The 26,923-nt window shown below is 51.2% G+C and overlaps 1 protein-coding gene across 2 annotated transcripts in view; it reads left to right on the top strand.

Annotated features, from left to right (window-relative positions):
• ANP32A (acidic nuclear phosphoprotein 32 family member A) overlaps positions 1-24,555 on the top strand; it is a 37,847-nt gene extending 13,292 nt beyond the window's left edge. Inside the window, exons 1-7 of one of the 2 annotated variants that reach the window (XM_072809375.1) lie at positions 8,312-8,533; positions 17,123-17,272; positions 17,457-17,579; positions 19,405-19,603; positions 20,746-20,843; positions 22,978-23,041; positions 23,297-24,555. In XM_072809375.1, coding sequence (XP_072665476.1) covers positions 8,471-8,533; positions 17,123-17,272; positions 17,457-17,579; positions 19,405-19,603; positions 20,746-20,843; positions 22,978-23,041; positions 23,297-23,358 — 759 coding nt within the window. In that variant the 5' untranslated portion in view covers positions 8,312-8,470 and the 3' untranslated portion in view covers positions 23,359-24,555. Of the gene's footprint in view, positions 1-8,311; positions 8,534-17,122; positions 17,273-17,456; positions 17,580-19,404; positions 19,604-20,745; positions 20,844-22,977; positions 23,042-23,296 lie in introns of those variants that run through there. The other variant, XM_072809376.1, reaches the window with a different exon arrangement.
• The last annotated feature ends 2,368 nt before the right edge of the window (positions 24,556-26,923 follow it).

The following is a 26,923-nucleotide window of genomic DNA, read 5'->3' as shown; positions in this document are numbered from 1 at the left end:
GCCAGGCACAGCTCCCCTGCAGCTGGGTGCATCAGGAAGGCTTTGTGATGACGTCATGTGTCTCCAGCCTCCCGCCTAGCTGCCTGTGGGAAGGATCTGTCTGTTCTGGCACAGGGGCCTGTTCCATATGGTCGGCCAGGAATTGGCCATCACATTCACCCAGGGCGTTCCTGCCACTTCTGTGCGTCTCCTCTTCCCCCTGGAGACTTGGGTGCACCCCGGGTGTGGCCCAGGAAGGGTGGGCAGGCATGCGCTTTGGTACAGCTCCCCAGCTGTGTCTGGGAGGCTTGAAGAATCCTATCTGCAGAGGTTGGCCTGCCGCCATAATGAGTGGTTCTGCTCCTTCTAGCCCCGTTTGCTGCTCCGTTGCAGATATGCCTTTGTGTGTCTTGGTCAAGAGAGCTGGTGTGTCTGTACATTTAGGTGTGGTCTGTGAGTCTAGGGAGGCTTCTCCTAGAGTGGGGCCCTCCACGGCTGCTGTTTGGGGTGGAGGTAAAGAAGCTGTGGTCATGGGAACAGAAATGGAATGCCGTCCTCTTAAAAGTGAAAGAGTACGTGGTTCAGGGCAGGCATTTGGCCTCTGTAGGCACTTGGGAGCCTTCCCTCCGTTCCAGTGGCCAGTGTGGTCACTGCCAGGAGTGGCCACGGGGAGGATCTGATGTGGAAGTGGAAATACACCTCTGAGTTGGACCAGTGGCCATAGACCTCAATGAGGTCTGGATCCTGGTCTGCAAGGTGCCCACTGTAGTGAGAAACCAGACTTGCATTGGGTAAATGCTTTGCTAGCCCCAGGAGGCTTATGATGGCCGCAGACGTCTCTGATGGTAAGCGGCACTTGGCCGGCTAGTGTCTGATGGCAACCAGAGTTACGAGGGTGATTTTTGCAGACAGAAAATACTGAGGAACAGTCATTCATTTTCATATATTGATTCAATGACCATTGTGTGCTGGGTGTTTCCTGGGCATTCTGGCTGCAGCAGTGGACTAGACAAGCTCATTGTCTGTGCTGCCTACCTGGGGCTCCTGTTCTGCCGAGGGAGATGCTCAGTAAACTGAAGGCAAGACTGCTGGTGTGCTAGGTCCCAGGAAGACAGAGCTGTGTTAGAGGAGATGCGTGATCCAGGAAGGCCTCTCTGAGGAGGTGGCGTTTGAGCAGTTACTGGAGTAACCTACACTGGACATCTGGCCCCCATGAGCTAGAACCTTAGAACATCTGATCTCGAAGTACGTACGAATCATCGTGCTGATAAGCAAGCTGAGGCCAAGCGAGGTTAAGGTGCAGATTCATGAGGCGATAGATAGGAAAGATGTGGCTGAAGCAGAGGATAGAGCACCACTGGCCAGTACTCCGCTCACCAATGCCGGGCGTTTCCCCAGGCCAGCTGACCCTCGACCTTTTCATCCCAGAATGTCTTTTATTATCCTGTCAAGACCCAAGCTTTGAAAGATCTGTACTTGCACGTTTGCGCTTATTAGCAATAGCAGGCTTATTTTCTCATTTATGGCTGTGTGAGTTGGGGGGTGGAGGGCAGAAAGTTTAAACACATCTTGTGTCCACCAGTTGGCCCTCCAGGCAAGGGCTAACCACCTGGTGTTGGTCTTCTCCTGCCTAGGCAGAGATGTGGCCCAGTTTTGGTAAACACAGGCTGCCCATCTCCATGGGATTTCCATGGTTCTTTCTGAAAGAGCCAAATTTCTCAGAGGATCCCATTGTGACTTTTAGGATTCCATCTGGCCCTCCTAGCCTGGTTCAAGGGTCCAGGTGCCTTTGGGTGGGCTAGGGAGATCCTACCGATGCCTCTGACCAAAGCTGGTGAGGTATGACTCACAGGCCCCCTACCCAGGGCTTGTTTTCAGGGAGAACACAGTAAAATCAGGTCATAGAACCAGCCTGACCCACCTCTTCTCCCAAGGACCAGAAAGAGCCTTAATTGGCTGATAGTTTCCATCTAGAAGGTGTCCTGCATGAATTTGAAAGGAGCTTCTGGTGAAGTAAGACTTCATTAATTAGCCTGTTAGGGAAACGGCTTCCCATTATTATGGGGGCTGGATGAATTTGATGACCACCCTTCTGCTTTGGGCTTCTGAAGGGAAGGCACTAGATTCTCATCGTTTTACTAAATACTGAGAAAAATGTAATGTCTTTTCTAAGTATTTTGTTTGTTTTTAAGTGTCGAGTATCTATGTGCCAGATACCATATTTATCCTTATTTAATCTGTATGGAAATGCTATAAGTGAGATTATTCCCACTTTAACAGATGCGGGAACTGAGGCTCAGACAGCTAGTTAAGGAACTAGCTGAAGGTCACATCCTACTGAGGAGCTGTGCTTGGGTGCGAAGCCGGGTCATTGACTTCAGAGCCACGCACATGACCTCGGATCTTAACTGACTTCCCATGTCTTCCCAGCCACTTTAGGGGCTGCTGCTAATAATGAAAATGCTCTAGATTCCTGACTTTTATTTCTTTCTCTTCTCTACCAAAACTGCTGCATTCGTATTCCCTAGGAGGGTGAACAGATGACAGCAGCATTTCTGGTTTTTAGATAATATTTTATTGTGACAACAGGACACTCTAGAGTAAATGAAAGAAGTGTGAGGTTTGATTATTTTTCTCCTTTGAATTGTACCCCCCACCCCCCGACCAAATGATTATTTTTACATTGTCAGGAAGTCCCAGCAAAATCAACCCTCGTGTATCTTCCCTGACCTGTGTGTGCCGGGGTCTTATTTGTGCTTCCCCTCGTGGCACTGACATCCCTCAAACAGGAGGGCCTAGGCACATAGGTGGGAAGCATAGCAAGGGTGCCTCAGAGGGTCTGAAAAGCAGGAGAAGACCAGATCCTTTTCCAGCTGCTGGAACTGATAAGGGTTTAGGTGATATCTCAAAAACGAAGCAGCAGTGGTCGTGGAAGGGGCACAGCAGCGTGTTTTGCTTGGAACACCACCGTTGCTGCCTTACCCTCAGCAGGACCCCTCCTGGGACAGGACTCAGGCTTGCCCTCCTTACGGAGCACCTACTGCAAGCCTTGGATCATGCCAGGGACTTGGCGAACAATACTTTTTTTGATCCTCTAGAACATCCCTAAGGTATACATAATGGTCATCTATTACCAGATAAGGAGACTGGCCAACAGAGTTTAGATGGCCCTTGGGGCACATCGAGCTGGCCTTGTGAGTTGTGTCAGTCCCTTCTGCTTGTCCCTCCAGACTGGATGACCCATGGGCAGAAGGCAAGGATACCTTTATCATTGGGTCCCCTGGTGCCTGGTGCAGTGCCTGGCATTTGGCAGATTTTAAGCATTTATTGAATGAATGGAGGTAAGGTAACTTGTCCACCTAGGTACACTGGTAAACCCATTAAATTGTAGGACTCCGAGACCCTGGGGCAGGTTCTCTCTGGGCCACAAGTAGGATCTGCTTATTTAAAAAAAAAAAAAAAAAAAAAGATTTTATTTATTTATTCCTGAGAGACACAGATAGGCAGAGGGAGGAGCAGGCTCCCTGCGGGGAGCCCCATGCAAGACTCAGTCTCAGGACACCAGGATCACCCACCGGAGCCAAAGGCAGTTGTTCAACCACTGAGCCACCCAGGCTGCCATAGGATCTGACTCTAGCTTCTTTGGTTAATAAGTTAGGTGAATGCAAAATGACATATGTGCCTGCTTATCTAAATTGCAACATGATTATAGCAAAAAATTGGAAGCAACCCAAATACTCATCAATAAGGGACTGGTTAAGAAAAATGATGGTACATCCACACAACGGGACACAATGGAAATAAGAAACGAGGAAGGTTCTCATGTACTGTATTACGTGAACTTCATGAAAAAAGGCAAAGATCAGTATATAATATGTGAGTTTGGGTAAAAGGGAGAAAAAATAAGGTTTTGAATTTGCTCGTATATGTGTCAAGAAAACTCCAGAAGGATACTTAGTGGGTGGGATGGTTAACTGGGCAGGATGGAATGGAGAATTAACTGTATATTTTAGGCTTTTTGGTTTTGAAGCCATGAGAATGGATGTTACTTATTCAAAAAATTAAAAAGAAAAAAAATAATGGAAGTGACTTTGGATCTGCTCTTCTGTCTCTCTGGGCTGTAGTCTCCCAGTCTGAACAATGAAGTGATTGGATTAGAACAAAGCTTCATCTGGAGGGGGATGTTGTATATATTGGGCATCTCTCTGGCTTTTGTGGGCTTTTCCTGGGGATGCTGACCCTGTCCTGGGGTGGTCTGCAGTCCCTTCTGTTGGCGGCCTGGCCCTGGTTCAGCTCAGGCTGTTGGAGAAAGGCTGGGGTGATGCCGAGAGAAAGGGGCCTTCTGCAGAGGTGTCGGCCTTGTTCTTGTCCCCATTCCTGGCAGTTTGTCCTCTGAACACCCTGCCCTGGTGTGACTCAGTTGGTTCTTCCCCCAGACAGGAGGATTACAGTGAAGAGAGACTGTTCTGGAGCTTTCTGGCAAAGTGCTGCAGTTTAATAGGAAGAAAAAAAAATGGCAGAATGTTTTCCCAGGTTATTTTTAATGCTTTTCAGTTCAGCAAACATTAATTGAGAGCTAAGTGCAAGGCAATGTGGGGGAGTCAGAGCTACATAGCACCTCGTCTCTGCTCTCCAGGGCGCGAAGTCTTGGGTGAGAAACCTGAGTGTAAAATCCCTTCTCATACCCTCCAGGACTGCCCAGTTTACCTCATCTGGTTCCACAGAGACTTGTGGGATCTGAAGGGACTCTTCCCATTTTACAGATGAGGAAATAGAGTCTCAGTGAAGTCTTGCCCCAAAGCCACACAGTTCCTAAATGGTGAAGCCTGGAACCAAACCAGAATTTCTGTGACTGCTTTTCCTGAACCCAAACATGCCTAGTGAGAACATTCTGTCACAGGATATTTCCTGGAGGTGTGTGGCTTAGGTCCATTTCTACCTGGAGACACCAGGTGAGCACAGCCCTAAAATAAACCTCCTTCGCGGGTTTCCTTTATGGAAGGGCAGTGAAAATCTCAGACTTACCGACACGTGTTGACTCTTTTCCCCCTTTGCTGTTGGTCCCAACAGTTCTGCCCTCCGTTGCGCGTGAAGCTCCCCACCTTAGCACCAGTTACGTGCAGAATGTCCCATATGTGTGTAAGGGTGCATGTGGCAGACAGCAGCTTTCTTCCCACCCCGTCCTCATGCCACCACTTCCCTTTCTTTCCTTCCCTTCTTCCACAAATTCTGTTGCTGCCACCTGTCATCCTAGCTATTTCCCAGAAGAGCCACACGTGCTCCCCTCTCTCGGGGTCTCTGCCCTGGCTGTTCCCTCTACCTAAAAAGCTCCTCCCTCGGACTTCACTTGGCCTCAGGTCCCTACTGGAAAACTCACCTGGGTGGGTCTTCCCCCAGCCACCCTTCCTAGAGTTGTGTCCCTTCCCACTGTTGCTGTTTCCTCCCTGGATTTTTCTGTATGGTATTTGTATATGTTACATACAGCTCACATGTGTTGGTTTATTATCTCACTCCTCCCTAGGATGGAAGCCCGCAAAGCCTGGCTAGTTGGCGCTCAGCAGTGTGTCTCTAACGCCAGCCTGGCACAGGTGCCCAGCATCTAATAGAGACTCTGTAAATATTGTGGAATGAGTCCATTGCCCTGTGGCCTCAACAAGTAACACTTCTTTAAAGAGGAAAGAAGCAAATCATTGCAGTTTTTTCTTAAGAGGTGAAAAGACCCAAGGCCTCTCTCTTTGCAGAGCTTCATCATATAATCTTAATTCATTTAATAATCGCTCAGCACTGTGTCTGTGTAGAGCCCTCCTCAGATGTTCACTTAGCAGCCTCTGATTTGTTTGCTGAGGGAGACAGCTCACTGATTTTTCAGCACAGCCCATTCTTCTGTGGGACAGTGGTCATGATTTAAACACTCTCTTATAGTCTACATGGGGCTGAAAACTACCTCGATTGTAATTCCTGCACACCGATCTGAGTTCCCGAAGTGCTGGAGAACATAGAATGATCGGACTTTCGTGTGCCTATGACACACCTTCAAATCGTTGGAGAAGGATGGCTTATCATAAGGCTCCCCCACCCTCCGCTAGGACATCACCGGTTCCTTTGATTGTCCTTCCAGTGCCACAGGTGTCAGGGGCCTTCCCACCTTGGTGCCTTCCTCAACTTTATTCTGCTTCGAGGTTAAGAATTTAACGTTTAGTCCCGTCAGAAGAGAAGGTTCTAGGACCCTGACTGAGGAATTTTGGCCCCTGTGGATGTGGCTGTCAACACAGCCTGGGGGTACCCTCGGCTGATGAAGATAGAACTCAGTATGTTCTTCACACGATCTCTTTACTTCAATTTTTTTTTTTAATTTATTTATTTGACAGAACAAGCATGCACACAAGCAGGGGGAAGCGGCAGGCAGAGGCAGAGGGAGAAGCAGAGTCCCTGCAGAGTCCCTAGCCCAGTGTGGGGCTTGATCCCAGGACCCTGGGAATGCTTAACCAACGTAGCCACCCAGGCGCCCCTTCACACTCTTTCTTAAGTGGTTGAGCCCGTCCCCAACTCATCCAAAATCATAAAGGTTGTAAGGTCTTTGGTTTTGGCTTTTAGCGTTTTGAGATTATAGCAGCTGAATTAGCTCCGTGAAGAACAGGGAACCTGACCTGGACCCAGTTTTAAAAGACAGTAAATACAGGTCCAGTTCTGTATCCAGAATCCTCGAGAAGAGGGTGGAACTCTAGTAGAAGTAAAGCAAAATGTGCAGAGCCCTTAGCTCCATCATTTCTTCCCTTTTTCTGACTGCCTGTGGCTTTTTTTCAGTGTTTGTCTGTCTGTCCCTGTGCTTCCCCACCCCTTCCACGCTCTCCTGCCACTGCTTCCCATCCCCACCCCACCTGGAGGCAGACACTTGGAAGCAGCGATTCCCCAGCCTCTCCTGCACATCCCTCCCTAATGCTTTTACCATAAGGCTTTCCTTTACAGACTTAGGCCAGGTGCACATGTCACATCTCTCTCAAGGAGAAAGAACTGGCATTAAATTGCTTCCCATGTGTGACCCTTAGGTAATTTGTTTTGAGGCCTCGGAGAGAGAAAACTGCCCCCACCAGCTTTAGGCTCTTCTGTGAGACTGGTTCCCGGTTTCTGCCCAAATCAGCAGTTTCCGATAGGTAGTTGGACGTGAGGACTTCGGTGCTGTGCTGTTTCCTTGCTCCACTTCTGGCATTGCCAGCGCCGCTGTCATTTGGGGTTGAGGTGGCGGGGAAGGAGGCCAAGGTCAAGGGTTTCGAATCCGAGGCCATGGAGCCTTTCTCTGCCCCTTCTGCACTTCCAAACCTGCAAGGAGGGCAGTGAGAAAGACAGGAGGGCCGGGTTCAGGCTTGGGGCTCTTTTCCTCACAGTTGGTTTCCTTGTCCTCCTTTGCTTCCTCTTGCTTCCAGGAGTTCACCCCAGAGAGGCCCGTGACTTGGGTGTGGGCCCTGAATTGGGAGAAATGAGAACAGCCCAAGGACAGATTCTGTAATGGGCTGTGTGACCTTGGGTGAGTCACTCGGTTGGTTTCCATGGGGCTTCATCAATTGCTTAAGGAGCTGGATGGGATCCAGTGGTTCCCGAGAGATGGTGATGATAGGGTCCTTTGGCTCTTCAAAGCCAGCTGGAAATTCCGACAGAGGCAACAGCCAGGGGCTGTGGGAAGTGGCCCGGCCTCTGAGTCTGCGTAGTGCCGAGGCTTCTCGGATGGGTTATGCCGCTGGGCCAGGCTGGGCAGAGGCTGGACCTGCCAGCTCATGGATCGCCAAAGAGTGAAACTGAGAAAGTGAATTAACTTTTGTTTTGCAGACTGTTCTTCCACTCGGGGGGCCATGGGGAGTGGGAAGCAGTCAAGGGCAAGGTCCACGTTGGACCCAGGCAGAGACCCAGTACCCTCTCTTCAGACCCTGCTGATTGAGGACTGCAGTGGCATTTCCACAGCATATGGCCCCTGCTGTCTACAGGTGACCCGGGCTGGGCTAAAAATCCCCGAATCTAATATGAGAAGCCCAGATCAACCCCATCAGGCAGCTGGGACAGGGCCCAGGAAGCCATGTTTGTTGATTTGCCTAAGAGTAGAACTAGTGGGATGCTTTGCTTCAGAAAAGTGAAGAAGTTGGTGAGCCTTTTAGAATCCAGAAGATTCTTTAGAGCCATTGACTACCCCCACTCCATTCTTGGCTCTAGCTTGAGTGACCCAGTCTAGTTTGACCACTTAGCAAGTGTTTGCTGAAAGCCAGCCCCTCTGGCAGGGCACCAGCGGGGAACACTGGGACCTCAGACCTCGGGAAGGCAGTGTTTGGAGGAGGGACGGCGGGAGGAAGGATTGCCAGGGGCCCTGTGGCCACGCGCGGCTCCCGGAGGGCCCTGGTGGACCGGGGCGGTTCACCTATGAGAGGGATAGGCTGGGGAGAGCTCCAGTTGTCTGTCTGTGGATTCGGTGAAGTGATACCTGGGGAAGCACTTTGTAAACTGTCACATGGGGAAGAAATGCCAGATGACGTCACCGTGTTTACTGCAGGGCAGGGAGGCTGGCAGAGAGGTGAGGTGGGGACAGACTTGCCTTGGGAAGAGGCACGGGGTTTTTGGTCCGGGAGCACTGATGGCTGGGAGGCTGGGAATTCTCTGGCTTTGCAATCCCTGTGGTCATTAAAGGCTGTGGACCAGGAGTGATGGAACATGACAGGATCTGATCAAAGCAGTGTTTTAGGAAGATGAGCCAGGATTCACTCCTTTGCTCTCCGGGGCTTCCTTTTCTGTCTCATGGCTTTTCTGTTGCATGGGGCCAGTGCTGTGGCTCTTTAATAAGATCATCATGGACAGTGTGGGTTTTGTTTGTTTGTTTGTTTGTTTGTTTGTTTGTTTGTTTTTAATGAACCACAGCATTGTTGAACAGGGAATAGGTCCCCATGAGCTGAGCTGCTTGCTCCCTGCTGCCCTGGGAGATAGCAGACATCAGATGGGACGATGCCAGACTCCTGCATTTGGAACCCAACACCCTGGGCCTCTGGGGGCTGTTTTTGTGATCCTGGTGTGTTTTAAGAGACTACACAATTGATTTTTGTGTTTCATTAATTGCCTTGGGCCCCAAATGTCCTTTTCTGGCATCCCTCAGTGATGAATCCTAGGCTTTTTTGGTCCATACAATGTCCCACTTCCTTTTGGGGAATAGAGGCTGTGTTTGGATATGAGGTGAGATTAAAAGTGTATGGATTCGCCAAATTTTGGAACAAGAAGGGATCTCCTCTCTGTGCCCAGGCTTCATTGTCCAGTGTGTGAATTAGGAGACTAGCAGAAGCCCAGAGAGGGATGTGACATTCCCCGCAAGGTACATAGCAAGTTACTGGCAAAGTGGGCACCAGGGTCCAGGTCATCAGACTGCCTGATGAGCATCCTTTGCACTGTACCTCCTGCTTCTTGTCCCCCTTCCTTCTCCACCATTCAGATACCATCTGCTGGGACCAGTGCCCTCACTGGACTCCGCTTCAAACTGCTTCATCACACCCCCCAGTACTAAAGGTGGGAAGGGACAGCCACGGAGAAGATGTAGCCTGCTAGATTGCCAGTTGAGCGCGTCATCCACCAGTTCCAAAACTTCATCTCTCCCTGTTCCCACTATACCCTCTTCCACTAGCAAAGTCAGCCTAAGACAACTCCTCCCCACTTCTTGGGCCCAAACCGTGTTCTGGACCTATTTTCTGTTGCTCTAGGAGGACTTTCCTTCACATACCTAAAGCAGGCAGGGCTAGGGCAGGGGCTGGGCAATCAAGGCAGGCTTCCTCCAGGAGGTGGAACTGACAAGGTCTTGAAGTGGAGCAGAATCTAGACCGGTCCAGAAGGGAGGAATGAGGTGTAAAGGGAGGAACTCCAGGGTGTAACATCCGGGAGGCGCCCCAGCTCTGCTGGGGGCTTGCCAGCGAAACAGGCCCACTGGACAAGCCCAAAGCCCAGGCCCGGTAGCCACGCCTGCTGCCCTCCAGTTACTGCCGAGGGTGTCCTGGCTGGAGAAGGCACCTGCAGTGGAACCAGCTCCTCTGTCTCGGGGAGGCAGAAACCAAGACCTACCCACACCGTTGGAGGAGGTAGGAGGCTGCTTCCAGGCGGCCCAGGAGGCGGTCACCGGGTTTATGTTAATGCGGGTCCTCCCCCAGCCTGCGCTTAGCCTATTACCCGGGCCGACAGCTTAATTACGCTGCAGCGCGCCTCAGCTTGCGTTGCTCGGTTCCCTAAAATAATAAGGATGGCGTCACCGACTTCCCGCGGCCATGTGCTCCCACCCGTGCCTCCCGAGCTCTATTGTAGGAAACAAACAAAATCCAGACACTCAGATGCTTGCTTTCTTGGAGAGATTTTTTGTTTTTGTTTTTGTTTTTAATACTGGGACCCTGCCCCGTAGTTAAGATTTTCAGAGATCTTTTAAGTGCGGAGACCAGAGTCTTAGCTACAAGGCAGCTGCGGAATATCCTCCTGTTAGCAGAAATTCGAGAGCTGGATGGATGATTCCACAGTCTTCCACTGGGGACTGTGATTTCTGATCAGAGCAATGGTGTGGGGTGGCGTGGCAGGAGAATCTTCCAGCGCCTGGTTCCTGGGCTCTGGACCAGCTCTGGACCTGGCTTTTTCCTCTGGCTAAACTCGAGCAGCATTTTACAAGCTGTGGATCACATTTAAGAAAGAAAAAAAAATGTTTTAACGTAATAGATAAGAGCGATGGTAATAAGGTATGTTTTGTTTTGGTGTGTGTGCCTGTATACACAGAACATGTGTACACCGAGCCAAGGCATAAATATATTTTTTACTGTGGGTTGTGGTCAGAAAGCCACTGACCTAGATGATCCCGAAGGCCTTTCTAGCTTTCGAAATGTCCGACTTTTCTCCCACAGCCTGTCTTTCCCCTCGTGGAACCTGACTGGTTTTTGCAGGTTTTGCACCACAGACTATTAAGCAACCGTAGAGATTTTTAGGGTCAAAAAAACAAAATCACTAGCATCTGTCACTCCTATTGAACACCTTGGGGAAGAAGCTCATTTCCCCTCAGCCTTGGTGACTCAAACAGTTTGGCCTTCTAGCTAGAAATGGGATCTGCAACAGGGGATGGCCCATTTAAAAACTGACCTATTTAAAACCCATGAGCGCCAAAAAAACACGGGGTCAATTTGATTTGAGTCTCCTCTTCTTTGTAAGACTGGAACCTGAAAGCTAAATTGGTCAGGGACGGACAGGGTTGTAACCGAAGCTACGAATATTTATTGAACTCTTGCTCGGTGAAAGAAAAGAAAATCTCAAGGCTCGAGGGTAGTGGGGGGGGTGGTGATGGGAAGACACAAAATAAGGTGTAGATGTGAAGTCAGGAGGGGTATATTTTGGGTGTCACGATCTTCGCTCTCCAGAGTGTTGGGAGGCTTCGTGCGTTCCATGAGAGCTAGCTTTGGCGGCTCGGACCTGCTGGCCTGCCTCTGCTCCCGTCTTGTGCCACGGCTGTGGACGCGGTGGTAAAGGTGGCTGTGGGTCAGGGAGAAGGCCAGTGGCTCTTCCCAAGCTGGAGATGCTCTAAGTGCATTATTCCACTTAATCCAGCTCTAGGTGACGGGCACTATTGTCACTGGAGGAAGCGGAAGCTCAGGGGAGGTGAGATGAGCTAGCAAGTGGAGAATGTGGACTTGAGCCAAGTCTGTCTGACTCCAGAGCCTCCTTCTGTCCACCTCTCCATGTTGCCTCCGGAAGTGCTGGAAAAATAAAGAGCTGTTCTCACTTGAGCTTCCTTCTCTCTGCTTCTGGCCTTCCAAGGGCTCTGTTGTAGGCCTAAGCTGCCCATTTAAATCAGGGCCCCCTGACCGTGGGCATGTGACCCATGCAGTCACACAGGGCCGTGGGCTTTGAAGGGCCCTCCCTCGGGTTTCATGCACCGCTGTTGCTGTTTTGGAATTCTTAACGATTTTTGAGCAGTGGGCCTTACATGTTCATTTTGAACTAAAGCCTTGCCAATTAACACAGCCAGTCCTGGCTTTGATACAGCTCATCCCCTTTCTGGGTTTTTCTGGGTCCCTCCTGTCTTGAGCATGCCTGTCCTCTCTGGGGAGGAGGCATTTGAAGAATGCACTCCATCCCACCCTCGAGCCTGCTACCTGGCACACTGCTCCAGTAGCTGTTTACCAGCCATCGGCCTCCTCCTCGCCGTCACCACACCTCTGGCTGGCAGGGACCCCCAACTGTGGCTCACCACCGCCTCTGAGTCCCCTCAGCATTTACCCAGGTGAACCGTGTCCTAGGAACACCCTTTACGGAGGGAGGGGCCTCTTCTAGGCAAGAGGTCAGTGTACCAAGCTCTGGGTCAGGGCAGGAGGAGTGTGTGCAATTGGCCTGCCTCCTGGGGGACACAAGACACCCTGCAAAACATTGTTTATAAGAGGTCAGGTTCCTTCAGTCTCTGTGGGGCCAGTGACACTGTAAGTTTCATGATGGTTTGACTCACTCTGTATGCCCGGCACCTAGTAGTGTGCCTGGCACGATAACCAGGACATTTGTTAAGCAGTTGCTCCGGTGTCCGCTCCCCGCTAGGCTGATTACGAGGAAGGACAGTCCCTGACCTCTAGGAGGATCGGATGCTTAATACACGATTAAATGATTCATGTGGCAGCTGCCCTCAGTGCCCTGGGATGCTCAGAGCTGGGTGGGGGAGGCTTCCCGGGGAGCGGGGCCTGAACTCCATTTGTGGTGCAGGGGTAAGACGTGGGGAGGGGTGGAGAGGGGAGGGCCGGTCCTCCTTAGGTCAGTTTAGGAACTCGGAGCACCCTCCCCCCACAAGCAGCAGGAAGCCAGGAGGAATGTTTCTTAGGCTGGAGTTTGCACTTTGTAGGTTAAACAGATACCGTCCTCCCCCTTCCACAGAGGCAGAGCCTCAGACCTCGGGGACAGAGTCAGGGTCATCAGCCAGCCGGGTCCTTGGCCTGTTCCAGTCTTCCAGTGTCCCCGCTGTCACAGAGACCCCTCTTTGGAGGCAGAAACAGACTCGGAGTGACTTAGATGATGACCGTGACCAGGACTGCAGTGTAGAGAATAGAGAGGAAATGATCAAATTTGAGAGAGCTGTGAAGACAAGATTTCACAGTTTTGAAACAAGCAACGGGTTGTTCCTCAGAGGAATAATGTGTTTGTGTTTATCACGGACGTTTCAGCTCCCATTGGTGAGAAATGATTGCTGTGTCCTTGCTCTGGGGACAAGTTTTTCAGGAAATGCTGGAGCCGGACAGTCTGATTTCTTGGGAAGCTTCACTGCCCACCCACCCCCACCCCGACCTCTCGTGGGGGCCAAGGATGACCGTGCAGAGTCCTCGCAGGGCTGACACCTGAGGAGCGAAAGCAAAGAGTCCTGTGTCGTTCCATCCATGGGTGTTTGAAAAGCTTCTGACACCAGCGGAGTAAGCTAGTTGTTGGGCTAGAGAGAGAGTAACCACATTCAGATATTTTTAAAGGGCCAGTGGAGTTGGGAGAGAATCGAAACCCAAAGTACAAATTTTCAGTTTAATTTTAACTTTGCACTTAGCTCACACCCAGGATTTGGCACAGGGACGTGGACCTTAATTTTTTTTTTTTCCTTTTTTTTCTTTCTTTTTTAAGCAGAACACACCCTGGATGTAAAAGGGGATACGCTCTTTGCCTGGAATGGCTTGGAGTGGCGGCCGCCACACAGACAGGAGGAAGTGGGTTGGAATAGGAGCAGGAGTTCAGAGTGGCTTTGGGGAGCGTTGGGCTGGTTGGAGGTTTGGAAACATGTGAGCCTGTCCGGAACTCTAGGAACAGGTGGCCCTCCCCGGAGGCCAGGGGACCCAGAGGGTACATGTAACGACCCCAGGCCGCCTGTTGGGCTGGTATCTTTGTTTTTTCCTATTTGGTCCATTCCAGACACTTCGTAGGCAGCCTACCTGCCATCTCCAGAGTGACAGTCCCTCCCCAAAGCATCCCCTGCATGGTTTGGGCTTTCTGGTGATATCAGCAGCCTCCAGGCCTAAACCTCGACCCCCCCACCTCCCATCTCTTTGGTCTCTTGCCCCACACACTGCTGAAACCCCCTGGCAGGAAGGAAGTGCAGAACCCCATTGAGGTCCCTAAGGCTCCACAGACCTGACCTGTGAGGGCCATCTGCTGGCGCTCCAAACAGCGCAGGCTCCCCCAAGTGGCTGGGGCGTGACCTCTTCCTACTTGGCAGGAGCAGGGTCCCAGGTCTCCCAGCCCCTCTCCACATCCTTGCTCCCTAATAGCAGTGTCCTCTGAAGGAGGGCCGACTTGAGTTTGTTTTGTTTAACCGAGGAAGTGTAACCAGGCTAGGGACCGCCGGGATGGCCCCCACCCTGCTGGTGGAACCATGAGAAAGAGGGGTGTCGGGGAGCTCGTAGGGTTGCGTTGGGTCTGGGAGAGCCTGCGGCTTACATTTGGGAACGTCTGAGAAGCTATCAGGAGCCAACACCGACCAGCTGGGTCCACTAGGCACCATCCTGTTCCATTCCTGGGACTTCAGGATTGGTGGTTCTGAGGTGGCTGTCACGTGGGAGGCACCCCCCTACCCCCGGGGAGCCCTAGTGAGGATTAAGCAAGCTGGTGCAGGCAAAGCATGTCGAGGGTGCCTGTGAGGGCTCAGGAAAGATCCGCCCGTTACTATTAATAAATACGTTAGTGGTAGTGGCTTGTGTATTGTCCCCGAGAGGAACGGCCCCCAGTTGGTGGTGGTGCTGAGACTGGGACCCTGGGTCGGGCCGTAGAATTCCCAGGCAGCATCGTGCTTCTCTAGAAAAGAGGCCAACTTCCAGGAGGAGTTCCCCTGACTCCCAGCACCACCTCCCCCATCTCGAAGACCTTCTTTTCCTTGGCTGATGGCCGGAAGAGGAGAAGCCCTTGACCCGTCTGGAAAAACCTCATGTCTGAAATCTTTGAGGCTGGACTGGAATCCCCCCTATTTGTCTTTTCTCTGGTGGAGCTTCAAGAATTCCCGGCGCCTTCTGAAGACCACGGGCCCTGGGGCTCCAGTGTTAGGAGCCACCAGAGGAGGTGGTCCTCCCTCCCCCGGACGGCAGCTCTCCTGCCATTTGCCCTGCTGCCCTAAGGCCTGGCTTCCTGGCTCTACGCTGATTTCCTGCCCTGGGGCAGAAGGCCTCGCAGGATTTATTCCCAGGCACTCTTGCCAGTGACCTTGAGAAGGTGGCTTGACCTGGACATCTGGCCTCTCCTGGGGACTGAGGGAGTGGAAAAGGATTTAACTTCTCCCATCCCAGCTCCAAGGGGAAGGCGGGCCTTGGCGGCCAGCGCCTCGGCCCGGAACTGTGAGCTCTGGGAAGGAGCTCCCGCGCCTGGCTTGGCCCCTTCTGGCGCGCTGCCGCTGCCCGGGGCTGAGCACACCACCTCCCTCCACCAGCGAGGAAGAAATCGGGGCAGCCGTGGGGCTCTGCAGCCCAGATGTGCCCCCGCGCTCCTCTGGCCCGCCCCCTGGGCACAGCAGGCCCACTGTGGACTCTGTTTCCCCCAGGCTTCCTGTTGGCCCCAAGAGGCTCAGGAAGGGGGAAGGACCAGAGACTGGCGAGCCGGTCGTCCTAGAGCCAGCAGGAAGCTCTGGGCAAATTGCCGTGCTTATCCAGGAGAAGAAAAGGCTCCAAGTGGCTGGAATGACCCTTTGGACAATGTGGGAATGTGGGACTGCTGTGGAGAAGAACTAGCCATACTGTCTGACCCATCGGTGACAATAACCTGTGGGTGGAAGTCCCAGGGAGGCAGCCTACCATTGAGGCATGCTTCTTGGGGGCTGCAGGAAGCGGGCAGGTGGGGATGTTGTGTCAAGCACCTGGTGCCGCCAGGAGGAGTCACCCGTATGGTGCCTGCCAGCCCTGAGTGACCAGGGAGCAACCAGACTGCTGGGGCAGCAGTGGGTAACCAGGGGCATCTGCCTAGTGGGCAGGACACCCTGGCCTCCTTTGCTGACTCTCCAGGGTCATTCAGGCCCGAGACTCGATTACCCTCCTCGGCTTGTCTCCCCCTGTACGGGAGCCTGGATCACCTTCAGCCACACCGACCTTTTAGCAACCTAAGGAGAAGTAGCTTTTTATCAGTCTTTCTACAGTCTTGGAAATACAGGATTTGAACCCAAATGGGGGTAAGAGGAGAAACAAGGAGAATCTAAGAACTCTAGCAGCAAAATTGCCTCCAGGCAGTTTGAAAGAAGAGACAGGCAGGGTCACAGAGGTGCTTCCAAAGACCAACTTTTGTACTTTGACGGCCTCAGTGTGTCACTATGGGGCCATCCTCCATTTGTGGGGTTTCATTTTTTTCCCTTCACGTCTAACTCAGGACCCTATGAAGAGCAGGGTCTAGAGAAACTCCCCTTGATATGGTAACTGTAAGTAGTAAGTATTTATGCTTAAAATGAGGAAAATGAAAACTCAGTCCCTCGTTCTCACCAGCCGCGTTGCAGGTGCTCAGTGGCCACGCTTGGCCAGTGGCTCCTCTCATGGACTCAGCAGGTGTCCATCGTTGTGGGAAGTTCTATTGCACAAGGTTGGTGTACAGAATGGAGAATGGGGGGCTCCCTAGTCTGGTGACCATGGTGATGAGCACCAGACCTGGTGGGCAGGCTCTGGCTGGTGAGCCTGTGACAAGAGGTGTCCTGGTGTCTTGGGACCCATCCGCACGCAGAGTCACAGACATGCAGAGGCAGAAAGGAAGGTGGGGCCCGAGGATGGGAAGTAAGGTAGCAGGTCAGGCTGCGGCCACATGGGCATGGGGTTGGAGGGATCTGATGGTGTGGCTGGTGCTGGCGGGAAGCTGGGGACCGTGGTGGCTTATTTTTTAACGGCAGTTTTGGAGAATGAGCCTGCGGGGCCTTGCCCACAGCAGCAGGGCTTGTGGAGTTTGTCACCTGCAGTCTGGCCCAGGCTCCTGTCCCAAGTGTGTGCCGCCGCCCGTCCCCTCCCCGCCGCGATCCTCAGTCGGTGGTGCCATGCTCCCAAAGAGGCAGAGCAAATGTTGCCTCTAGTACGCGACGGACGGCCTTTTGGGCCTGTCTCTTGGTCCTCCCGAGGGGGCCGACCCCCTCCCCAGCCTCAGCCCCCAGTCCGCGCCTCCGTTCACATTGGGCCTTCCTTTCCAGGTGAAAGAGCTTGTCCTGGACAACTGCCGGTCGATTGAAGGCAAAATCGAAGGCCTCACAGATGAATTTGAGGAACTGGAGTTCTTAAGTACAATCAACGTAGGCCTCACCTCAGTCGCAAACTTACCAAAGTTAAACAAACTTAAGAAGGTAAAATGGGTGGAGGAGTCTGTGTGCGTGGGGAGGAGGGGGTCGTTACTTTGTGATGAGGGAGCTTCCCTGGAGGTGAAGCCAGGCGAGCACCGACTCGCCTTCTGCCCAGGGCCAGCGCGCTGGGCCCTCAGACGTCATTATAAGAGCTCTTTCTGCTTTTCCCCCTCCCTGCCCCGTTCAGCTTGAACTAAGCGATAACAGAATCTCAGGGGGCCTGGAAGTATTGGCAGAAAAGTGTCCGAACCTCACGCATCTAAATTTAAGTGGCAACAAAATTAAAGACCTCAGCACAATAGAGCCACTGGTGAGTCACTTGGGTCTTTCCCTCTGCATGGGATGGGAGGGGGGAGGGACTGGTATCAGGGAATACTACTCTTAGGTTTGTAGAATGAGTTTTTTTTTTTCTTTCCCACTTATCTTACTTTATTGGGCTCCCATTACGTGCCATGAGATCGAGTTGGAGCTACTGTTTCTGCTTTGTCCATAGAGAAGTGGAAGCCTAGAGACGTTCAGTGGTTTGAGCAAGGTCACACAGCCAGAGTGGGCAGTCGGGGGCAAGGGCGGGGGGTCAGACCCTTGCCTCAACTTCTGGTGGCGTGCTTTTCTTCTTCCACTTTCTGCTCAGCTTCAGAAACCTGAGCTGTCATTTCTTAGAGCCTGATTCCTTGGCCCTTGTTGGGGAGGGAGGAGCCATCCAGGAGTGAAGCTGCCCCTGGAGTTTGCCACCTATTTTCCTCCTTGGATAGCCGGCCTTCCTGTAAGGGGCACGCAGGAAGAGTGGCTGACCCCTGGTCTCCAGGCCTTGCAGTGATGGTTACCAGGGCCTCATCTCCATACGGCTGCACGTACCCCACACTTTGTGGATTGTCTCACCAGCAAGGAACAGGGCATGGTCAGAACAGCAATTTCTGTATTACCTGGGATCTGATGGATTGTGTTCCCTTGATTTGAGCTATGTCATCGATTAATAGCTTTCTCGAAATACAGAAATACCGTCACCTGAAATAAGCACATTTGCCATAAGAACCCTCCCAGAGGATCACGCACCTTAGGATTGGGGGACGGTCATAAGGATATTTTGCCAAGTTTGCCACATTTCCCATTTTTTAAGTTTATGGAGGAGAGGTTGGGGCATCCCTCAGTTTGGGTTTGTAGGTTCTCGTCCAAGAAGCACCCCTTGCCCTCTCTGGCCGCTGGAGAGGCAGATTGATGGGCAGGGCGGCAGAACCAGACGTTGGCCCTGCTTTCTTGAGCTCAGACTTCTCCCCTCTATGGCCTGGAGTCAACTATGAGATATATTTCCCGTAGATCTTCTTTTCAGGTCTTCCGCTGACCTCCTAGGGCAAAGCAAAACTATTTTGATCTACCTGGAAGCCTTGATTTTATGATTTCATAAGAAAATCTTTGAAGTTCAGTATATGTGTATTTTGGGAGGCAGGTATGGAGACCAAGTGTATATAAATCATTCTGATTCGGTTACCGTTAAAGGTCAGACCTAGACACACACACACACACACACCCTGCTGCCCAGGCCACAGGTGCTTTTGTATTTTCTCCTTCTGTGGTGACCAGTGTGATGGATGCGCTGTGCTCACCTCCCCAGGACAGGAAGGTGCTGGGCTCACCCACCCAGACCACAGCCCAGACACCTTCCCTGCCCTTGACCTGCTGAGCATGACTTTTCACTCCTGAGATCTTGAGAGCAGCCAAACTGTGATCCCTTCTGCCTTAGCAGGGTTGTGAGGATAAACAGAGCTAACACCTGGTGTGCTGTGTCCATGGCCAGCACCCTCACTGGCATTACTGATAGACCCCCAGGACTTTGCTAGCTCGTGCCACCTTCTTTGTTCCCCTCTGGCTCCTTAGCCACAGAGGCAGCAGCAGAGCTTCTGGCTGGAGCCCCAGAGGAGCCCAGGTTAATTTGAAGCCAGTCACTGATAGGGCCAGAGCTTACTTGCAGACTAAATGTGTTGGCATTGGATGAGGCTTTAGAGGTAGGCCCTAGAGTCCATCCTCCGTTTTCCAGATGAGGGACCTGAGGCCTACCAGCCAGGGACGGGCCAGAGCAGAGCCGATTCCTCTACCTGTTGTTTGCTCCCTCACTGTTGACTTCGTCTTTCCACTTGCAGAAAAAGTTAGAAAACCTCAAGAGCTTAGACCTTTTCAATTGTGAGGTAACCAACCTGAACGACTACCGAGAAAACGTGTTCAAGCTCCTCCCGCAGCTCACGTATCTCGATGGCTACGACCGGGACGACAAGGAGGCCCCCGACTCGGACGCCGAGGGCTACGTGGAGGGCCTGGATGACGACGAGGAGGACGAGGATGGTGGGTGTGGGGGTGAAGGCGGTGGGGGGGGGGGGGCTGCCAGGTGGCCTCTTCTTTCCGCAGCTGCTTCGGGAACCTCTGTCCCTGATCTTTCTCACGGGGGCTCAAACCCCCCAGAGAAGCACCCTGAGGCTCCCTGATTGCAGTAACTCCTTAAAAGAGCATCTAACCGAACTCTCCCATCAGGTTTTTCCTCTTTTTTCCAGAGGCTCCCCCAGAATGAGATCCTACAGTGTCTCTGTGTTGTGGGGAAGAGGGGTGAGCACCTGGAGGAAGGTGGGGTGTGGCCTGAGGGTCCCATTCAGCTGAGTCTCCACTAGTGGAGCTGAGGTTGGGAGCCCCCTGGTGGCTGCAGGCCACAGGACCATGGGACTTGCAGGGTGTGCCCCAGGGGTCCCCCGGAGGTGGAAGAGGCTTGCGGGAGGTGCACTGGGCACCCTGGCAGTACAGGGGGGTGAGGGTGAGCCAGCAGGGCCTACAGGGAGGAAGGAAGGAAGAAAGGGAAGGACCACCTCCCACTGTCCCCTTCCTGTGCACCAGCACAGTGCAGCTTCCCTCAGGTCTTCATGGCCACAGGAACGGTGAGAGTTGAGACATCTGGCCCATGCATTCAGGCAGCAGATTTCTTGTTTTTCCTTCTTAGGTCAGAGTATTTTGCAAGATAGTCACCTACCCGTTTGCTTTAGTTTATTCTATCTTGTGTAGCAGGCCCCAGGGCCTGAGTCCAGAGACCCGGTTTCTAGGCCCACCTCCGTGGCTGACTTGATGTGTGACCTTGAAACAAGTCCCCTCTCCCCTCAAGGACTCGGATCTTTGCCTCTAAAGCAAGGAGTCTGGCTAGATGCTGTTTGCAAAGAAATCAACCTCTTGGCTTTTGTAAGCCCTGTAACTTCTTCCTCTGATCCAGCAGTGTCTCTGTGATCTCAGCCTCTACATGGGATCTTTTGTTTTTGTAAAACTCGGGAGGAGGACTTATCTTTGGATTGCTTTAGGATGTGTTGAGTCACATTGGAGCATCCAGGCTTTGAGCCTGGGTGGCTGTGGGAGGGTCCCGGGGCCCCACAGAAGACCTGAGCCTGGGTTTGTGCTGTGAGGGAGGCCAGCTTACCACCAGTGCCCTTGTCCCCATTTCTGGTGCACAGAAGAAGAATATGATGAAGATGCTCAGGTAGTGGAAGACGAGGAGGATGAAGAGGAGGAGGAAGAAGGAGAAGAGGAGGATGTGAGCGGAGAAGAGGAGGTAAGAGGCACCATCTCCCCAGAGTCCCCCTTACTTAATGCCTATGAGTCGGTCCCACTCTGTGCCTCAGTCAGTGATCAATCTTTGGCAGCCCAGAAACCCCGGGTGGGGAAATGAGACTGTTTTAGGGCCTTTTATCGGACTGCCGGAGGGAATCAAGACTTGCAGCCTGTCCTGGGAGGGCAGGAGGGAGAGGATCCTGGAGGCAGGGCACACAAGTCCCGTGTAATAAGCCTAGCCCTTGTTTCTACCAGAGAGTAAGTTCCTAGGGAATCCACATCCCTATTTTCTGCCTTTTTGCATTCCTATGTTAATTCAGATATTTACTGAGCGCTTAGAGTTTGCTAGGGAAAACTGAAGACTACTTTGAACTCATGGGTGGTTGGGTAAGACCCAGCTGGCTGCAGATCAGAGTGACAAGGGTCCTTAGCACACATGGCAGTAGTACTATTATCCTAACACCTTCACTGGCTCCCAGTTTCTTAAAAAGGTCTGCATGTCTATGAGGGGGTGGATCCCAGTTCTATCACTTGCTAGCTGTGTCCCTGGACAAATACTTAACCTTTCTGAGCCTATTTCTTTGTCTGTAAAATAAGTATTGTTTTATATCTGGGTTATTAATAGGGATCAACTTGGTGGATTCTTGAGAATGTAATTCCTAAGTTACAATTGAGGACAGTTTTTGATCACTTAGTATTTTAGGCTTTCACACCCTTCAAGGTTCATGGCTCTGTGTGCTGGGTTTTGAGTTTGGATGATCCTCTCTATACCAGAGTCATTTTCTATAACTTGTTTGGAATTCTTAATCAGCTCTTCCTAATTACAAAAGTCAGACCTGGAAAGGCTTAAAATGACAACAGCACGGACAAGGTACCTGCTTTTCCTTCCTGACTTCCTGTCTCCATCCTTTAAGGGTGCAGACAGCTGCCTGTCACACAGACCCACGTGGGCAGGATCTCCGGCCCACCCCAAGCTGGGGAGAAACAGGTCGAGACGAACAGAAAAATCCAGTGGGATCAGCCTGGTTCCTGCCTAGTTCAGCTGCTGGGTTTCCCTTCTCCCTAAGTGCAGGCTGGTACTAGGCTCAACTCTGAAGAATACTGCGAGTATTTTAAAAATAAAGAGTTAGAAAAATAGGTCCTCCTAGGACAGGGCAGTAAGTCATGTTGGCTAATGGATTTTTCATCTTGCACTTCCCGTCAGAGGAGCCACAGCATGCAGGGTTTTTTGTTTTTTTGTTTTTTGCCCTTTTTTTTTTTTTTTGTAATCTCATTGACCATCTGCAGAGTTCCAGCTTCCAGTGAAGGAGAGCTTATACACAGACCGAAAAAAAAAAAAAAAAGAAGTCTTAGCAAACAGACTGAAAAAACTATTTGGTAACATTATAAAAGGATATTTCCCTTGACAAAAAGGAGTCTATCACCAAGTTCTTTTTAAACAATGGGTTGGTTGCCTGACGCTTTAGGAACGGTGTTAACATGCAGAGATTTAGCTAGCACAGGACTTCAGAAACAGCATGAAGCAGGAGTCCTGGGTTGAGAGTGAATTCTTGCACCTTGCTGGGATCTCAAGTCTGGGAATGATGTCTTTAGGGGAAGTCTTCATCTTCCCCTCCAAGTGATCCAAGTGTGCGAAGTGTAGACGGACTGGGTGGAGTGAGGTTGGACTTGCCCACAGAATCTGGATGTGCTAAAACCAGGGTCCTCCCTTAAAGCCAAAACCATTTGGAAGACAAAGGAAAAAGGCTGGCTGGCTTTGCACGACAGTCAGCTTGGGGAGTGTTTTCTCCAGAGAGCACACAGATGGGAAAGCTTGCCTGAGTTACAGGGACTTTGGGTCGAAAAATCTGAACCTGGTTTAGAACCTGCCAGCCCCCAGACACAGCCTGCAGATCCTATGTGTGATGTGAGTATTTCCTGGAGAAGGGGTTTGAGGCTTTCTCAGATTCTTAAAGGGATCCTTGATGCAAAAGAACCTCTGCTTGGCATCCCGAGGTGGCAGGTTCTTGTCGGGGCTCTGGGAAGTAGGGCGGCCCCCATCTTTTTGATCCAACTGTCTGGGGAAGGGGCTTTGTCAGCATGCCCTGGGCCGGGGAGGGGCACTCCTAATGTCTGGTGTCCATCTTCTCTCCTAGGAGGATGAAGAGGGTTATAACGACGGGGAAGTAGACGATGAGGAAGATGAAGAAGATGTTGGTGGTATGGCGGCATTTTTACTCTCCGCTGGTAGCAGCCTGGTGCCCTCAGTTGGCGGTAGATGGCCAGGCCCCAGGGACCCGACTGGGGGCAGACTGCACCTGTGCAAGGTCCACCCCCTGTGCCTCCCTGGCTTCACAGATTTCCCAGGGTTGGCAAAGCTTCCCAGACGCGTGGTCCCATGGGTTCCGGGCAGGTGGGGTGAGTTAGAGGCAGGATCAGCGCCTTAGCCTAAACACCTTTTCCTTACTCTTCCAGAAGAAGAAAGGGGTCAGAAGCGAAAACGAGAACCTGAAGATGAGGGAGAAGACGATGACTAAGTGGAATAACCCTATTTTGAAAAATTCCTATTGTGATTTGACTGTTTTTACCCATTACCCCCCCTGAAATCCCGCCCCCCGAAACTTATTTTTTCTGATTGTAACGTTGCTGTGGGAACGAGAGGGGAAAAGTGTACTGGGGGTTGTGGGGGGAGGGAGGGCGGGAGGGGGTGGAATAAAATACTATTTTTACTGCCACTCTTTATTTTTTCCCCCTACTTTTTCTTTGTGTCTGGTTTTGTCCCTGTAAATGCGATAGCTGAGTACACACCAAGTGAGCATTTGTTCCTTACTCTCAAAGAGGACGGTTTAGAGGGCTCTTACAATCTCCTGGTATTTCCCTGAGTCTCTGCAGTTGGTTGGAAGGTCACGGCTGGCCTCCCTTTGGTTTCTCAAGAGCCTGGGAGGGGCTGAGCACCAGCCACATCTTACCTGGCCCCGGTTCCCTTGATTTCTGCATTTCTTGGGCCTGCTCGAGGCATCCAACGCCCTGGTTTGTAAATAGCAACCTCAAGGCGTATTTTGGCACTGGTTGGGGGACATTCCCCGTCTCTCATTTCTTTCCTCCTTCACAGATGGTGGTGGGCTTTGCTCTACGGAGAAGACTCTGATGTCACTCTTAGAGCTGGAGCCAGAGGGCTGAGAACAGCAGGCTTAGGAGTTAATGAGTAAAATGGATTTGGTAATGATAATTAAAAGAGAAGAAGCAAACCCTCAAACTTCAACCTCTTTAAAAGATCAAAAACAACAACCACAACAACAAACTGTCCTATCTTGTTCTGTAAAATATTAGAACGCTTTGTTTTACGAAATGACAAGAGAATCCTTCCACACGTACTTCTGTGCTCAGACCATTTTTACAAACCTGAGCACAGGAGACGCTGCTGCATGTCGGCTGGGTTGTTTTTTTTTTTTTTTTTTTTTTCATACACCCGAGCACGGAAAAACTAACGCAAAATTGTATTTTCTTACCTAGTGGAAATCTGAAATGACTGCAAATTCCTAGTGAATGTACAGGTTTGCTCCCATGTCCCTCTTCTGGATTGCTTTAGAAGTGACGTGTTATTTCCTAGCCCGTGTTTCATCTGTATAAAAGAACATCTGCACCAGTTTTTCTCCTCCCCCTCAGAAGAGCCAAACTTTGAGTTTTATGTCTGTTTGTCATTGATAAATTTCAATAAATCTTTTTATACAATTTTTTTGGGGGTGGCTTCTTTGAGTCCAGCAGGCCATTGATCTTTCTAAGATCTTTCTAAGATGCATTCCAGATAAGCTGCTAGCTGATGGGGGCGGGGAAGCAAGGGGGGGGGCCCTTGCTTAGCATTGTTATCTGATAAAATAGCTTCTTTTCAGGGTAGGTAACCTGACACCGAGTTTGGATGCTTTGGGTCTCAAAGCAAGGCTCGGTGGTGAGCTGTCTTCATCAAAAGCTTCATCGTCAGCATAAAAACCCAAAAGATGGAAAGATACAGAGTTATTCTAATGCCAGAACTGTCACCAAAAATTTTGTTAGGCCGACTTTGGGGCCTTATTTTGAATTCTCTTTCACAGTTTCCTTGTTCAGACTCTCAAGGAAGAACGCGTGCTCGAAGACCTCAGGAACGCATAAAACAAATCTGTTGCTTTTTTACTCATCGTCATGATGGTAAGAGTTCAAAAGCATGTATCGTCATGCCTCTGAAGAGTTCAAAAGCATGTATCGTCAATGGCTGTGTAGTAGCCCATCAGCTCTCCTGACTCGCCAAGCTCTAACCGCACGGTCAGTTAGACAGACGTTTGGACTGTTTCCCTCTTCTAGCTACAGCAGATGTTCTGTTGTGATACTTTTTGTGGGTTTCTTAGTACAAATGCTTAAAAGTGGGGTGATTGAACCAAAAGTTGACATGTCTAAGGCTAATATGCAAGGAAGGTTCTATGTTTTCCACAAGGGTTATACCAATGTGCTGTGTAATTAATGCATAGACGCATATGTTCATTCTCAGCCCTATAGCCTCGAACCCCACAGCGAGGCCTAGTTCTGTACAATTCCAACAGAATGATGTGCCTCTTGGGAAGAGACTGACACAACCTATCCCCTCAGTGGTGCCCTGGCACCGTGGTCCCTTTCTTTGGCACAGACATCCTCTGGCTCCAGGTATAGGATGGGGAGATGGCCTCTCAGAACCAGTGAAAGATTGTGGGAATGGGGTGAAACGAGGCACTCAGACCTCGCCCAAGATTTTCGGGCTCTGACTCCCTCCATGGAGTCTTTAGGGCTTAGTTGACTCACGTAGATCGGGACACAAATGCTCTAAAATGTCAGGTAAAATGGTTAGCGATGAATGGGTTAGTGCTGATGATATTAAGGGAAGAGTAGGCAATCTGTACCAATCATACCAAGCTTTCAAAGAAAGGTCTTACTGTGCCCATTTTACAGATGAGGGAAACCAGTCAAAGTGACGGGAGGTAAGAAGAGATGGAGAGAGGATAAAATCCAGGTCTGTTGGGGCTATTTCCATGTCACTGAACTCCGTTATGAATGGCAAGGAAGAAGGAAGCTCAGCCCAAGGCGGTGGAGAGGCAGTAAAAGCCTATCTACCGAACTTGCTATGTGCCAGGTACTGGGTTTTATTTACTGAGCCACCTCATTCATCTTACTGAATCCTCACAGCCACCCTAGGTAAATGCTGTTATCTTTGTTCTATGGGTGGCTCAGAGGGGTTGGCCCAAGGTCATGCAGCCAGAAAAGAGCAAAACCGGTAATAAGCTGAGGGGTGGGCAGGGGGGCGGGGTTTCCAGAACCAGCTTTCTTTGTACACCAGACTGCCAGCAGCCTCCCCACCCTGAGCTGGGACCGCCTATACAGGCCAGCTGTGTTAAAGTAGTTCCTCCCCCTTGCCAATCGGTCCTGGGGGCAGAGCTTTCCAGGCTGAGTGCTAGCAAATAGCGTAGCATGGACCCTTGAGAGGGGAACGGCCCTTAGAAATCACCCAGTCATCCACTGTCCCATTACACCAAAGAAGAAGCCAAAACCTGGGGTGGGGAGGTGGTGAGTGATGTGCCCAAAGTAGCACTGCAAGGCAGTGGCAGGGCCCAGCCTGGACCACAGACTGTTCCTGGGCTTCTGCACCATATCTGCCGCTTCACGGGGTTGCAGGGAGGCTGGCTATGTGGGAAGTAGTGGAGCATCTCCTGGAACAACACAGCCAAGGCTTCGGTGGACAGGATGTAGCAAGTGCCATGGCACATCCATGTGTTCTATGTGGCTGTGGAGTGGATCCTATGTCTTAAATATCCACGGGGGTTTGGCTCCCCCGTTGTGTCTGACATCGATGATGCCTGGAATCGGTGTGCATTTCCTGATAAAGGACCAGTCCCTGGGAAGAGTAACGATGATGATGATGATGCATCTAGATCATGAGCCACTCTGTGTCATGTGCTTTATATCCATTGCCTCCCTTAATCCTGGCACAGAATTCATAGAATCGAAGTTCAAAGAGAAGACAACTAGCCTGGCTCGTAAGTGGCAGGTAAGCCTCAACCCTACGTCCTGCCGGTAGAGACCTTGTTCTTATCCAATGTGTTA

The sequence above is a fragment of the Canis lupus genome, chromosome 32 (assembly GCF_048164855.1).
Source record: "Canis lupus baileyi chromosome 32, mCanLup2.hap1, whole genome shotgun sequence".
Taxonomy (NCBI): Eukaryota; Metazoa; Chordata; class Mammalia; order Carnivora; family Canidae; genus Canis; species Canis lupus.
This window is presented reverse-complemented; position numbering and strand designations above follow the sequence as displayed.